Source organism: Bicyclus anynana, chromosome 19 (genome assembly GCF_947172395.1).
Source record: "Bicyclus anynana chromosome 19, ilBicAnyn1.1, whole genome shotgun sequence".
In the NCBI taxonomy this organism is placed as follows: domain Eukaryota; kingdom Metazoa; phylum Arthropoda; class Insecta; order Lepidoptera; family Nymphalidae; genus Bicyclus; species Bicyclus anynana.
Window position 1 is genome coordinate 8,169,097 of NC_069101.1, and position 15,661 is coordinate 8,184,757.

Consider the following 15,661-nt stretch of genomic DNA (forward strand, 5'->3'; position numbering starts at 1 on the left):
AATTAAAGTTTTTTGTGCATAAAATTTTAATTAATGTGATTAATATAAAGTAACTGTAGCAAACTTAAGCAGCAAAATATTAGTATAACAATCCTATCAAATGAAATGTTTTTCGCTTTAGCAAAGTAAATTAAATGTATCAGAAAATGCCACAAGTATACCTTTTGTATATAAACAATTATAATAAAGAAATAACGCGTAAAAGACAGAACCATGTGGAATTATAAGTAGGTAAACTACGTTAATTATATCTTTACGTAAACACTTAAAGAATGTACTTAAGAATGTATCGCATCATCACAATTTCCATTTGCAGGTGCCCTATGAACCACCTATTTATGACGTGTATTTGTTGCGTTGATACATGGTACAAGTGTTTAATTAATTAAGACTGCGTTTTAAATTTTCATTTTAAATTAACTATTAAACTAGTGCAAATTAATATTAAACCTGACTGCAGACTAATTTAACACAACACAAAGGTATCTATAAAGAATTATTTTCTTGGCCGCTTTTAGAATAATGTTCGACTGTTCTTATTGAGATTATCAACAATCTTTTTGGAGATTATATTAGAAATTTCATTTATCTTTGATTAAGATTATAGCAGTAATTGATAATGTGATAGCTATTATTTTAAAACTAACTATAGTAAATTCCATTTCCCTTCTTTTTCCTAGGACAAAAAGAATAAGTTCTCCTCCTACAGTTCGCTTAGACTAATGTGGCAGTTTTTACTGTCATTTTGGAAATTACATTTGATATTGATGTACTAAATAGATCAGTTTTTATCAATTCAGGTATATCAAAACTCGATTCACAAAGAAACACAAATAAAGCAGAGGCCCGAAGCCCGAAGCACGGTGAATGTACGCGTGCCAACGCAAATGGACTTTGGACTCCCGTTCAAGGAAACACACGATCAACTCGAGATCCGAGACACGAGAAGTTAAACGCTGCAACTAGACCTATATGGGTTAAGGAGGTTTATTTACAAAACACATTCGCGTGATGTAATCGTTTGTTGGCCAATGTGTAACTGGGAATCACGGAATATGGGTACAAACAACAATTGAGATGATTAAAGTGTTGATCATCTACGTCAACATACGAAAGAATTATTTAATGTTACAGCCTCTTTTTGCAAATGAGCCAGAAATGGCAATACCATCACCCTAAAATTATTTATGCATAAGTATTGTTTTAGCTGAAATTATTGAAAATGAAATACATGATTGCAAAGAAAGAAAATTTTGTAATATACAATTCTTTTTGAATTGCTTTTCAATTAACAATTTAGAAAAGGTGCTGCAGATTCGAAATTATGCATTTATTGTGTCATTTGTAGCTTTCTAGGATACAGTATCCAATATAATCATTACACGCCTCTGTACACTGTTAAAAAGGTGTGTCAATTGTAAGATAATAATGATCAATTAATATAAATAATTATCTGTCATTTTATATGAACGTGAAAGTAATATACAGTTATAGGTTTCATTATCTCTGTAATATTCCAGAATGATAGTTTATCTAGAAGTCTAGGAGGTTCGGTTTGTTTTGATATAATAACTGTTCTTTGGCCGATTGATAGTTAATTCTGAAACGTGTCTATTATTGGATCACACGACAGATGACTCGCTATTAATAGTGATGTGATCTCAATCTTTGAAACGAGAAACACGGCAAGCAATTTTACAGTTGTAAAAACGATCGTATTTCCTTTCAACAACCAAAATTATTTTATACATGCCAACGCCGGTTTCACCCCCATAATTCCCGTTTCCATGAGAAATACTATCACACTAATTTAAAAGAATTTTCAATATCGATTCAGTAGATACAGAGATTACCCCCTACAAAACCACAAATATTACCAACTCTATAAAATGCTTATTAGTATAGATTCATAGAATTTTGATAATCATGTTTAATCCCAAGTAGCTCAACGATCTTAATTTCAAAACCACGTCACTTGTAATGTAAGCAATCGCATCATAACCATAATAATGATAAAATACTTTATTACATAAAAAAACACAATTTTACAAAACAAATTCAGTGGAAAATCAAGCAACAGGTATGGTGTAACGGCGGCCATATCTCTAAAGTGATCTTTCAGGCAACCTTTTTGTCAAGTTAAAGTTAATCATCAGAATACTTAATCGCATTAATAAATAAGCACTTGGGGTGACTTGGGTATTAACACAAACAATAAAAAATACAAATAAAAAATATTTTTTTATCAGTCCATAATAATGTAGGATTTGACGTAATGTAAAGATTAAAATCAAATTTTAAAATGGCTGATAATAATCATGCAAAAAAATGCAATTAAGATTATTTTTCACTAGCAGACCCCCCGCGATTTCACTCGCGTAGTGCGCGTAGTTACCGTTTCACCACAAATAATAATCGATGTTACTCGCAGATAATTTATTACGCATTAATTTGCTAAGTCTTAACGTTCACATTTAGGTATCTAATAAAAAGAGAATGACTTTGCAATGACTCTTCGCTTAGCTTAGCTATATGCCCTCTTCGCTATAGCGTATATATACATGAGTATAGCTAGCTATAACGATTTATCTATACTATTAGTAGTCTAAGATCCGGGATTACAAATTATACCTTCATCTATTAGATATTTATTAGGGATAAGAAATAAATGATAGAAAATATTTACTTTGCTAATAGGTTGCATATTAAAATTACGGCCGGATTGTATCTTAGATCTAATGAATAATGTTCTTAGTTGTTAAAATAATGGTTTACGAATAATATTATTTACAAGTTCGAAGGAAGCTATAGATCTTATTAATCAAAAAGTGATAATGAGCAACTCAATCGTACAGTATGTTCTTCGGCGAAGCGATTTACTAAAAAGTAATATAATTATTTATATATTTATATAAATAATTTTGATAAAAAGGTACACAATTCAAAAAAAAAGGTACACTAGTTATAGGAATATAATATACCCAATATAATTGAAAACGTATTTTTTTTTTATTATTTACAAGTTAGCCCTTGACTACAATCTCACCTGATGGTAAGTGATGATGTAGTCTAAGATGGAAGCGGGCTAACTTGTTAGAAGGAGGATGAAAATCCACACCCCTTTGTAAAGGTTGCTATACTGCTTTCAGACTGTGGGGTTGGCAGATATAAACAGTTGAGTAATATTGATATTTATATAAATACCCGCAACAGTTATTAGTCGTCTAATAGGTATGTCAAATAAAAGCTTATTTTACGTTTGACTGTGTTAAATTTCGTTTGACTTGATCAAAGGAAATTTAACACACTTAAGCATATTATAATTCATGGTTTCCTAGATTTAGTATGAAAAATGTGTCTGGCCTCAATTAAACTAGACAACCTATTTGCAATGTGTCACTGTGAATATTATTTATCATTTATTTCTTATCACTAATAAATAACAGATGAGATGTATATATTTCTAATACTGGATCTTAGACCATATTATGTTCTAGGCTAGTAGATATATCAAACAGCAAACTAATTAGATCCGTCGCATGTTATGCAACACGTAATGACCACTGTGACTCGGTCTAATGGGTGATGGGGTGAAGTGTGACGTCAAAGTTCACGCGGTCGCGTTGTGTGGACACGTGCAATTTGCAATCATCACATATTGCTCATAAACGTGTAACATTTCTAATATAGTTCACCAAATATAACACGTAGAGTACCTAGTAGGTATAGTAGAAACTGGTAAGTGGCACATGTATGCCTCTCTGACTGAGAGTTACATATTTGCACCTTGTGCCGTGGAGACTCTTGGGCCATGAAGTCGCAGTGCCAAAAAAAATCATCGAATCATTTCACCGCGGCTAGTTGCCTCGACTGGTGACAGAAGGGCTGGCTAATTTTTTGCCTGGCCTGTCTGTCGAGCGCGGAAATGCAGCCAGTGTTCTTGCCACCATTCCACGTGGGCATGATTTGTATAGTTATTAGGATAAGTTAGCTTAAGTTCCTTACTGTATTCTTCCTCAATAAAAAAACACGTAGTGATTATTTGTTCATTTTATTTATTTAGTGGGGTCCCAAGGTAAATCTATATTACCAAATGTTGAAATTGAAGTGGGTTCTATTTTTATGTTAAATTTTATACTATTATCATATACTATTTTGTATAGAATAAAGTTAAATTTAAAAAAATAATAAAATAAAGCTTTACCTAACCATACTTCATTTCAACTTTATTGATTTACAATATTGTACGGTTACCTTTTCCTATCAAAAGGTTACTTACACAATGATGATAAGGGAGTAGGTACCTAAGTACAATCACGAAAAGTACAGAGCAATAAACCGTAGATGTTTAATATCTCCAACAAGTTATAACAATAAAACCGTAATCACTATAATAACATTCAAACAAAGCATTATTTGGTTGAATATTCAAGATACTAGAGACCACACCCACTGACAAAACAAACGGCATGATAAAATCGAACCAACACATTATGTTATCAAAGGATATGAACCCGACGAACCTGGGGGGTAATTGCGTAATGCAATCAACATGCAGCAATTATCAATATTCAGCCCCTGCATTCTGTAATGCTGTGACATCCTTCGTTTCCATGGCAACTTCGTTGTTAGTAACATTTTAATTTTGACATCCTTTAAACACAAACTTAAAATTCGAATAAGACGTGTTATTGGCGAAAGATTCATCGATGAATGTAAAATAGCGGAATCGCAATCCAAAATAACTTTAATATTAACAGTTGAAGCTGAGTGTCATGAAAGTGATTGATTTAAATGAAGGTCGGTGGTAATTAAAAGGAAGGCTTAAAATTAATTTTAAGTATATAATTATGACAACTGAGAACGATTATCACCTAATAAATGATATTGAACCGACGTTACAAAACAAGTTAGTGCAAATAATAATATTAAGATCATTTAAAAAAATTAAGACAAAAGTATGTGTCTCGAAACATCGATAAGTTAATAAAAAAAATAGTATATGTACACGCAATAATATGATAAGTAAAGTAATTATTTATATATTTTTTGTTACCGAACGATAACAATACGAAAATAGAAGATATTTACTTTTCAAATTCAACAACAAAATCAGCCCACTGTACGTAACAGGATCATGTCATATATTATTATTCAAAAATAAGATACAGAACGTAACAAACATAGATACAATACTCTGAATCTGAACGCGAGATAATCATAGTTTGGTCTTTGGTTTGGACACGGCCTTGTTGCTGGGGGCGTGGCAGTGACGTCATCCGCGTTTCATAATGGCGCGGGTAGAGGCCTGTGTTGATGAACTCCATTTATTTCAATAGGATCAACTGTTTTGACATGCTGTTTCTGTTTAAGTGCCTTAAGATGCCTATTATTAAGCTTACTTGTTCAATTGTTAAATATCTTTAAGCTTCAATTACTTTGAAAGATGTCACTGTTGTATTGTGTAGGTATAGAAATCAATATAAAAATGGCAAATTAAGGAATTGGTTAAATTACTATACGTGAACCAATCAATAAAGATGTACGATCACATGACAATTTAGCTAGAGTAATTATATACTTAAAGTAAAAGAGTCCGTTGGAAAAAACACTTTTGTCATTAATGTCTACGAGGATGACAGTGCTAAAATATTCATTATCCTTTAGTGGACTAAACAAAATACCGACAGTTATAATTGAAATTAGCTTAACCCATGGTTTTACCGAAGTTTACACGAACGATCTTTGTATTTAGTGGAATAGTATCTATCTATTGATTCTGTTTTTCGAATATAAATCTAAATCTCTTTGATCTATAAGTAAATATCCAATGAAATCATCGAGGAAAAACCTATATCTATCTTGTGATTAAGTCTTGAATATGAATCACTAGACTCACCACGTTCGAAAATATACATTTATAAAATAGATAAGTATTCGAAGATGATTTCCACTACCTAGTGTCAACAATAGTAGTATGCAAATAAATTTGAGCAATCTCTTGTCATTCAAGTATATTTATTAATGTTTTTTGTCTACACCCTCAGACACAAGTGTTTCAGTTATATTTTATTAAGTACTATGGTTACTTAGAATGTCTACTACAACAACACGTGTAGAATGAGTGCCTTCTTTGGCAATCTGCCATTTACCTGCACGAAACTTGTGTCAACCTAGGTTAGTACAAGTTATATCTAATGGGAACGTGGACAGGTGACTACATTTATTTGCAATTAGCTTGACGATAAGGCCATTAGAATTTGAAACCATTTCCTACTCATCGCAATTTGTAAATATAATTATTAAACTATTAAGTAGCTATTAAATATTGGGGCGTTGATTTTTTTCTGCCAAAGAATGCAATGCAAATAATTAGTGCTAAAGTAATGTCTCTAAATCCAGCGGGAACCTACACCGAGGGACCCACGCACAACAGCCAATAACATGGCTAAGTGCGGAAACGGCCCAGAAGAAAGAAGAAGAAGAAGAATGTCTCTCGGATAATACAGGCAATGATGATCACGAGGTTGTTTTTGAGGTACAAGAAGTAAAATAATAAAAGAAGAGAAATTGAGGCAGTTATTAAGTAAAAATGTATTCTCTAAAAGATTCTTGCGATTCTTGGTTTGAAATGCGCTTTATCATTGCAAAATACGGGTTTCTAATTCTTTGTACACTTGTTAAAGTTACAGTTTGACAAATGTTCTACGACACATTATTATTTTAACTAATGAGACCTACTTAGTTTATGCTATCTACTTTTTTTGTTTGTACATTTATTACTACAATTTTGTTCATGTTCAAACAGTTTCCGCATTTCAATAACCTTGAACTAACTTATTCGTTAATTAGAAATGTTTTATCAATACAAATTTTTTTACAATCTCTTTATAACACAGCGGTGTTTTAAAATTATCTACAACATGAATGTTAACTTAAATATATTTTTATTAATGTTGTCAATTCCATAGTTTTGAATCCATGAAATTACTCTTTTCTATTTCACAGTGAGAAGTTTAATGTAATGCAAAATTTACCTAAAGGAAAATTTGTAAATTTGGTGCAATGCCAATTTACTTTGAATTGGACTTTGGTTTGGTTAATACTGTCTCTTTACACACGTGGATGAAAGTCAAAAACCTATTAATTCATATTCGAACGGACGATATGAAATATTTAGAAAGTGAAAAATAATATTAATAAATTCATTTATATTTCTGGAAACGAGATTGAAGAGAGTATTTTAAAACACTTGACATTCTTTAAATATTTGCGAGAACAAAATTTTAAAAATCCCCAATTGTAATTTTGATCATAATTTATTTTCCTGTCAATTTTAATTTCCTGTATAATATTGTTATCTACACATAAGTTAATTACCACGTTCCAATACAGTCCTAAAATAACTAAATAATTATGACCACAGCCTTTAGAAGCGTGAAATGATTTGAGCCTTGAAGACAGAAACATCACAAAATGCTGACCATGTGAATTCCGCATACAATCGTATGTAAACGTAAACGTACAGGTATACATACTGAAATGGTCATATGAATTCTGTCTGTAAACGTTGTATAAGTAGATATAAATACTGAAACGGTGTCAAATACCATAAATACACGTAAGCTTTCACTGAAGCGGTTATTAGGTACATTTTATTCACCGGCTTCCTTGTTTGCCAAATTACAAGACTGCCTGTAACAAAGACTTATTAGTTAAAACTTACCATTGGAAAGAGCTTTCTCCTTGTCCTCCATCATAGCATGTGCAGTGCTAGCTCCGGGTGCCATCACTATCCGTCTCAGTGAAGGTCTCCTCACTAGTGCTACGACGTGCTTGTTCCGATGCTGCTGCGGTTTCCTGCGACGCGTACGCACTCTGTGGAGGCCTGCCAGCGACTGGCTACCAGCGACGACGCTTATCACGGACCGACTCTTATCACCTCGGCAGTGATTGCCAAGCAACCATATGACAGCTGAATAGATTTTGCGATATATAAGCCAGAGATACAAATGCCAATCACCACGGATACTCAGTAACGCCATCAATAGCGATCTGCAACAAACGAAAAAAAATATAATGTAAATCGTCTTGCATGATTAAATAACATTGTCTCTGGAATATTAGTGAGAACAGAAATCCAAGGTTAAAATACCAATGAGAGTATCCAATATATAAATCATTTGTTTGGTAGTTACTTGGTACATAGCTAGTTTTGTTTCTTTGAATAGATTAAGGCCTTCGAGTGGGGCATTTAGATTTTGTTTAAGATTTGAAGGTTTGTTTGTATTGTGTCACTTATAATACTGGGGAGCGATTCCGCTATTTCACACTCGTCGATGAAATAATCGCCTATAACAAGTCTTATTCGAATTTGAACTTTATTTGTATAAGTTGATTCAAATGTCACTAACAACGATGTCTCCATGGAAACAAATGACGTCAGAGCTCTGTAACTTTATAGAATGCAGGAGCAGGGGTGAGATTCTGCAATTTTACACTCATCAACGAACTCTTTGCCTGTGACAAGTCTTATTGGAATTTGAAATGTAATTACTAACTTATAAAATACCAAAATCAGAATGTTCCTAACAACGATGTTGCCATGGAAACGAACGATGTCACAGCGCTGTAACTAAAGAATGCAGGTGCTGGCAAATTCAGAATTCGACTTTCTAAGTTACCTACCTAAATTTTTTTTCTTGTTTGTGGTGTTTATTTTTTCATTTTACCATTGATTTTTCAATTATAGTGGATGAAGTAGGTCAAGATTTATTAGTGCTGACGCTCTCTGCCGATCTCGATGCTGCTAAGTATTTGTCTAAGTGTACTTTAAATGTAGGTAAAAATATATTCATTATTCTTTGAGAGTAAATTTATATGATTTACCTCATCATGTCACCAATCTATTACATCAATTTTATGCTATTTCACCCATCCCGATGTTATTACCCGTAAATGACTTGCTATTTAAGCATTAGAGTTAAATTAGTAAATTTTCATAAACACTCCGCTTAAAAGCCAATTGAGGAAAAATATCACTGCCATGGGTATTTTGTATTATCAACTCTCACATATGTAAGAACTGCAATGTAGGTATACTGGTTTTGGTCCCCATATAAGTAGATGCAAGAACGACTTGTTTAATGATCATTTCGGTAAAGGAAAATTTAATTGCTTTCTTAAAATTACAACAAAATATTCAAGAATATATCATTGTCGTGAAAATAAATTCATGTATGTATGTATGCTTATGTACGTAGGTATGCCTACATAGGAGACAGAATCAAGACCGGGAGCCGCAGCAGAAAAAGCTGAAACCGGTGAGTAGCAAAAGTATGCCTCTCTGACAGAGTGGCAGTGCCAAAAAATTTCACCGAATCATTTCACCGCGGCTAGACAGCGCTGCCTCGACTGGTGACAGAATTGCTGGCTCATTTTTTGCGCAAAGGATCAGCCTAGCTGTCAAGCGCGGAAATGCAGCATTACACGAGGGCATTATTTGTATAGTTATTAGGATAAGTTAGTTCAGTTCCATATTGTATTCTTTCTCAATAAAAAAAGAAAAAAAATAATCCTACATCATTTTCATAAAAATAAATTCATGCAATTTGTTGTGTTGGCTAAGGGCTAATGAGCCCATGTGTTATGTGTGTGCCTTGTGTGTTGGCTAAGGGCAGAAGTAGAGATTGCTCTTGAAGCAATTCGATCACCTTTGCTTTTGAGCAGACCACAACTGTTATATGTAATTATCAATATTATGTCACTATAATTTGTTTCGATTCTTTACGTATTCCACTTTTGTATCCGTGTTAAATATCATTGTGTCATTACGACTTTCTGACCTTTGACTTAATTAATAAAATTGGTTACATTTGCCAGTATTTATAAGTTATCCCCTATTTAGCAAAATAAAATTATGATTCGTTCGTCAATTTATACTTCTAACGTAATACCTACTAATAAACTAAATGGATGGTCTGGATGCTTAAGGAATATGGTTGTACGTCTTGTCACAATCAATATAGATTCTATCTTAATCATATAGAGAGATCTACTCGTATATCCTAAAATGTCTCCTACAAGCGTTGCGAGAATCTTTTTATAACTGCGAGAAGCCTTTCAAATACATCAATGCTTTCAATAGTCTTTGTTGTGCAGGGAGTTATTTCAATTTGTACCGACCTCAGGTTTAAAGATGTGTTTTTAATATATTTTGGAATCATATGGACAAAATTAATACTATTTTTCTATTGAGTGTATTGAAAGCGTATTGTGAATAGTTCAAGTAGCTTATGGGAATTAGCTGCTTTTGCCAGAACCAACATAGTTGCAAGTTGTTTTCTCTTCACAACTAAGTACCTACCTATCTACCTGCATGAATGTTACACGAACAGTTATCCAAGTAAGTACCTACCTACGTAAACAATGCATAATTCATCAGATTCGATCGCTTGTAAAACTGGCTTCTCTTGTTTTATGATACACGGATATATTCTGTTATAGTCTACGCCTTTAACCTGTTTTATCAATCTAACAAAAGCCTGTTTTGTTGCCAAGCCCAAGACAAATATTCTCATTAATTTTAGGTAAATGTACATAACATTATTAATAAAAGCTACTATCTAGATTATAAAACATCGAGATAGAGTATCTGTAGATTGACGTCATCAAGTAAAAGATGAAAGTTTTACCATTGACATTGAGGTCGAATTTGAACCCTTTAGCGTTAATTTAGTTTAACTATTCTTCTTCCGGAAAATTCTATATTAAATAAGCCTCAATAGCTGTTGAGCTAACAACACAATAGCCTCAATAGCTGTTGTTTGTTGTGTTGTTGTTGGTAAGAGCGATCGGACTAATCACCGAAGGGTGGTGGTTCGATCTTCGCCCCGTTGGTCTATTGTCGTGCCCACTCCTAATGCAGTCTTTCCCGACTAGTTGGAGGGGAATGGAAATATTGGTCACGTATTTCAAAATAAAGAAAAAAGAATTCGGTGTGTATATTTTTTGTGGAAAACGTTTGCGATCGTTATTTTAAGCGTTAAAACAACTTATTATTTTTTCATAAACATTTGCCAATTTACCTACTTCTGAACCTCAAATATCACGTTGTTCTGAGTTCTGATTATTTTCTTTGGTACCATCTTTATCGTAGTTAGTTTTGCCGATAGAGGGTATTTGCTAAAATAGTGACGTCTTAGGTATGTATGTTGTCGAAGGTGTGAAAGATTTTCTGAACTTTCTAGATATGGTACACCCAGGTACTTCCTATCACACTAAAATTATATTTTCTATGACAACATTTTACGGAATACGATATTTCTAAGGAAGACATAAATAAACCTAGCAAAAGTAAAATATTTGCCATCATTACCAATAACGTAAGCTTATAAATAGATGCCAATACCTACAATACTAATTGTTTTGAGAATGTTTCCAACTTCATTATTAAAAATTATTTCTTGGGGAACAATTTGAAGTCTTTTGAAAATTTGTCGCATCTAAATTCGTATAAAACTTATAACAGTTGCAGAGGTTGTTCAAATGTTGTATCTATTTAGCATAATATCCTTCTAAAACCTGATTGTATGAACTATGAAGCAATCTTAGCAACCAGTATATTTACTAATACATTTTCACCTGTTATTGCAAATATCTTGCAATCACAACGATATTTTCAACGATAGACAGGTACGCGTCTACAAAACCACCGCAAAAAGTTATTCTTATTTAACTACTCCACACAGCATACATGTGCACAATTTTGTGCATGTGTGCGCTGTGTGTTTACTTAAATTATATATTTATGTATTTATAGTTTATTCCTTCCTGAATACACAGCTCGACATTGTAGACAATATTTCGGGGTTATTTGTTTAAATAACTTTCGTTATTTATCCGACTGAACGACCATATTAAGACCACCTCAGTTTCGACGCGCTATTATTCCAGTCAGTAAAATGACAAGTACAACTGTCACTGAAATGTCATTTTACTGACTGGAATTAATTGCAGTGCAACTGTCTCTGAAATGTCATTTTACTGACTGAAATTATTTGCAGTGCAACTGTCACTGAACTGTCATTTTACTGACTGAAATTATTTGCAGTGCAACTGTCACTGAAATGTCATTTTACTGACTGGAATTAATTGCAGTCAGTAAAATGTCATTTCAGTGACAGTTGCGCTTGTCATTTTACTGATTGGAATTATTAGTCGTACTATAGTATAAAACTTTTGCTTGCAATGGAATTTGAAAATTTTCCGTTGGACAGGCACCTATTATATTACGGGCCTGCTTTTTTCCACCGCATAATGTGGTCGGTGATAAAGGGTCATTTAGTGTCGCGTTCTTATCTCCTTCGACTATAAATATTCTGATGTGCTTGGAAACAACAAAAACCATACATTATACTACTTTGTTTGTACATCTACATACAAACTCCTGTTTATTTAAATTTTAAACATACCAAGAGCAGGTAGGTTCTTTAGAGTCGAGCATCAGTATTGAGTTTTTTTATATTGCCAATCCTGTCATATTGTCCCCTTCTCTTTTGATTTTTGGTTCCTTTTCTTTTGACCTGCTGGTGTTTTGTTTGTGTTTGCTTATAACAGAAGGTATCGAGAGAGTTTTATGAAGGCCGACGAGATTTTCTGTTGCTTTTATTATAAGTCAGAATATGTAAATGTTTTGTGTATTGAGCTAATTTTGGACGCAGAATCATCGGTCCAGATGTTTCATCTTACTGAAGTGGCTTTGTGTGAAATATCAAATCAAATACTTAGATACCAATCTTACGAACTGTCTAAAAGTTTATCATTTATTTTATAAACAATATTTGTGTGACTTTTCTTAACAGTTTATAGACTAGATTTAGCTTGTTGCTAGGTATACAACCTTTAAGACTGATAACTGAAGTCGAAGTGTGTTTTATTATTATATTATTAGCATGCACGATTAGATGCATTTGTATAGATATAACTATGAGTACACGGATAAGGAACTCTTCAACAGCATTCTCGAGCAGTTAGATTTTATCTATAACATCAGTGACTAAAAATAATTTTGCTTACCTGCCTTAGTAACTAAAGTCTCCCTTCGCAGTAGTGGTCAGAAGACGTGTGCCTTATGAAATGTACCAAATCGTGGCGCATAGCAGTGCGCCCGTGGATCGCGATGAACGTTTCAATACACATTCGCAATAAGTCCCAGTTGACGATCAGATCCAATTTGTTAACCAAAACTTTCCCCCAACATCGCACGGGGACGGTAACACAATAATTATACAGTTTTAGGCAGTCCTTCACTTGCACGGTAAACAAAATACGATATTCAGCGCCTATTTGACACCGGATCGTATTTTACTCATTGTAAATAATTTTGCGCTTCTGCAGGCGTAGAATTGGTAACTATTTATAATCTCGGTGCGTCTTTTAGCGATGTGGCAGCACAATAATAAACTGGTCTGTTGACTGAAGCTTGGAGCTTAGCGCATCGAAGCGAAAGCAAGTATGGATAGGACGTAAATACGTAATGGTTGCACAGTGGCACGGACCGCTCGTGTGACATCGATTCTCGTTCGGCTATCTTCGCTTACTGATCGTTGTTGTGGATATATTTATCTCTTTCTTTCGTCTCATTTACATGGTTGCGTTTTGTTTGTGTGTCGTAAACATAAACAGAAGCAGTTAACAACAAGGAAGAAGAAGTAAACATGAACAGAATCAGTTAAATACAAGAACTTATTCTTAATTATTAATTACGTAGGTACCTATTTTGTGAAACACATCTACATCATAGACTACATCTAATTAAGACGGTAGAAGCATAACTTATTGGCCAATGGCCATGGATGATATCTTAATTGCATGTTGGTTTTGTACCATTTATAAAGAGAAAGTTAATGTAGGCAGTTTAATTTTAAAATTATTTACATGTTAATTATCTTTTTATTGGTAAGCAACTAATTGATAAGCTCATTATCCACCATAATTTATTTGATGCGAGAGCTCTTCGTAATGCAGTTTTAATTATCTAAATTAATTTGCTATGTTTTTGCTAGTAATTTAATTTAAGTAGATAGGTGCATATTAGTGCCAATATTTTTATTTATCTATGCTATTTTGGAAACTGGATCAGGGATTAATGATAAAGTATACTTTGTTAGAATCGCCTGAAAGTTAAAGTAGGTACCAATACTTTAACCTTCGAATCCAAAATAATAGTAATACCTATCTATTTCTACTTTATTTTTCTCATTTTGTGGCTTAAAAATTGAATCCACTGTGTTCGAGTTCGAAATCGAGTTTCGTCAGATTTAACTGTACTACTAGTAACTACTAGTACTAGTACTTTAATTTTAAGTTTTCGTCTATTATTACCACCATCAGGTTAAATTAAATTTTGACATATACCTGACCTTTCAAAAGTGCTTGTGAACTAAGCCTAATTGAAATAATAATTTTGATTTATAGCTATAATATAATATAAGCTATAGTTTGAAGACTAATTACGTTCTTCGTATTACTAACTAGTTCCAACTGAGCCACCGATCACATTAGAATGGTGAACCAATTTTACATTGAACCGATAATGATGAACCGAGATTTGAACTAGCTAAAAATAGACGAAATATCTACGCCTTACGATAAGGGTGAGGCCAAACGACCATAACTTTGTGAGGTGTCAGTCGCGTAATTTTGGTAGCGTAATTTCTGCTGCATTCGGTTTCATACATGAGTCCAGTTCCTGCCACACGGCGTCGCACAATAAGTTGTGTTCCGACTTACTCGCGAATTTCTGCGACCGAAATTACGCGACTGACAACTCACATGCTCATACGCTGGTTTGGCTTCACCCAAGCGTTTTCGGAAAGTCGGGTATGGCGCATTGGGCGAAATTTCATTCTAGCAAGGTCTATGCGTAAATAAATACGCATCCACTATAATTGCATGAAAGTAACGTCATCTTGAATTGTTGTAACCCCTGCAACCAGCGACTCCTTTAGGACCCATCATCCATCGGCAGTTTGAACCATTTACCTCGGCCATTGCCACTTCAGCATTGCGAATAGTTGAGTTTTATATCGGAACTTTGTTTCTTTTACGGATTTCTTCAATTTACGGATTCGATCACACAGGAAAACTGGCTTCATCGCTCGCTGATTTTGAGCTTTCTTATGACTTATGGTAAGCTAAGTAAACACGTTTATAAACTACTAGCGGACGCCCGCGACTTCGTCCGCGTAAAAATTGATGTAAACTTCTCTACCTCTACCTTAAACCTACCCAACCCTACCCTACCCTACCCTACCCCTACCTTACTCCTACCCTACCGCTAACGCTAACCCTTCCCTCCCCCCACCTTACCCTACCCTAACCCTACCCGTAACCTATCCATACCCTATCCTACTCTACCCCTACCCTACCCCTACCGCTAACCCTAACCCTTCCCTACCCCTACCTTATCCCTACCCTAACCCTACCCTACCCGTACCCCTATCTCACGCCTATCCTACCCCTACCCTACCACTTCCCTATCCTACCCGTACCTCTACCCTACCACTACCCTACCTCTACCCCTACCCTACCACTACCCTAAACCCGGCCCTAAACCTACCCTACCCCTACACTACCCCTACGCTTCCCTACCCGTGCC

The 15,661-nt window shown here is 34.2% G+C and overlaps 1 protein-coding gene across 2 annotated transcripts in view; it reads right to left on the reverse strand.

Annotated features, from left to right (window-relative positions):
* LOC112045357 (6-phosphofructo-2-kinase/fructose-2,6-bisphosphatase) overlaps nt 1-13,528 on the reverse strand; it is a 30,732-nt gene extending 17,204 nt beyond the window's left edge. Inside the window, exons 1-2 of one of the 2 annotated variants that reach the window (XM_024081506.2) lie at nt 13,082-13,528; nt 7,727-8,055 (exon numbers count right to left, since the gene is read on the reverse strand). In XM_024081506.2, the coding sequence (XP_023937274.1) occupies nt 7,727-8,045 (319 nt within the window). In that variant the 5' untranslated portion in view covers nt 8,046-8,055; nt 13,082-13,528. Of the gene's footprint in view, nt 1-7,726; nt 8,056-13,077 lie in introns of both variants that reach the window. The other variant, XM_024081505.2, reaches the window with a different exon arrangement.
* Between the last annotated feature and the right edge of the window lie 2,133 nt (nt 13,529-15,661).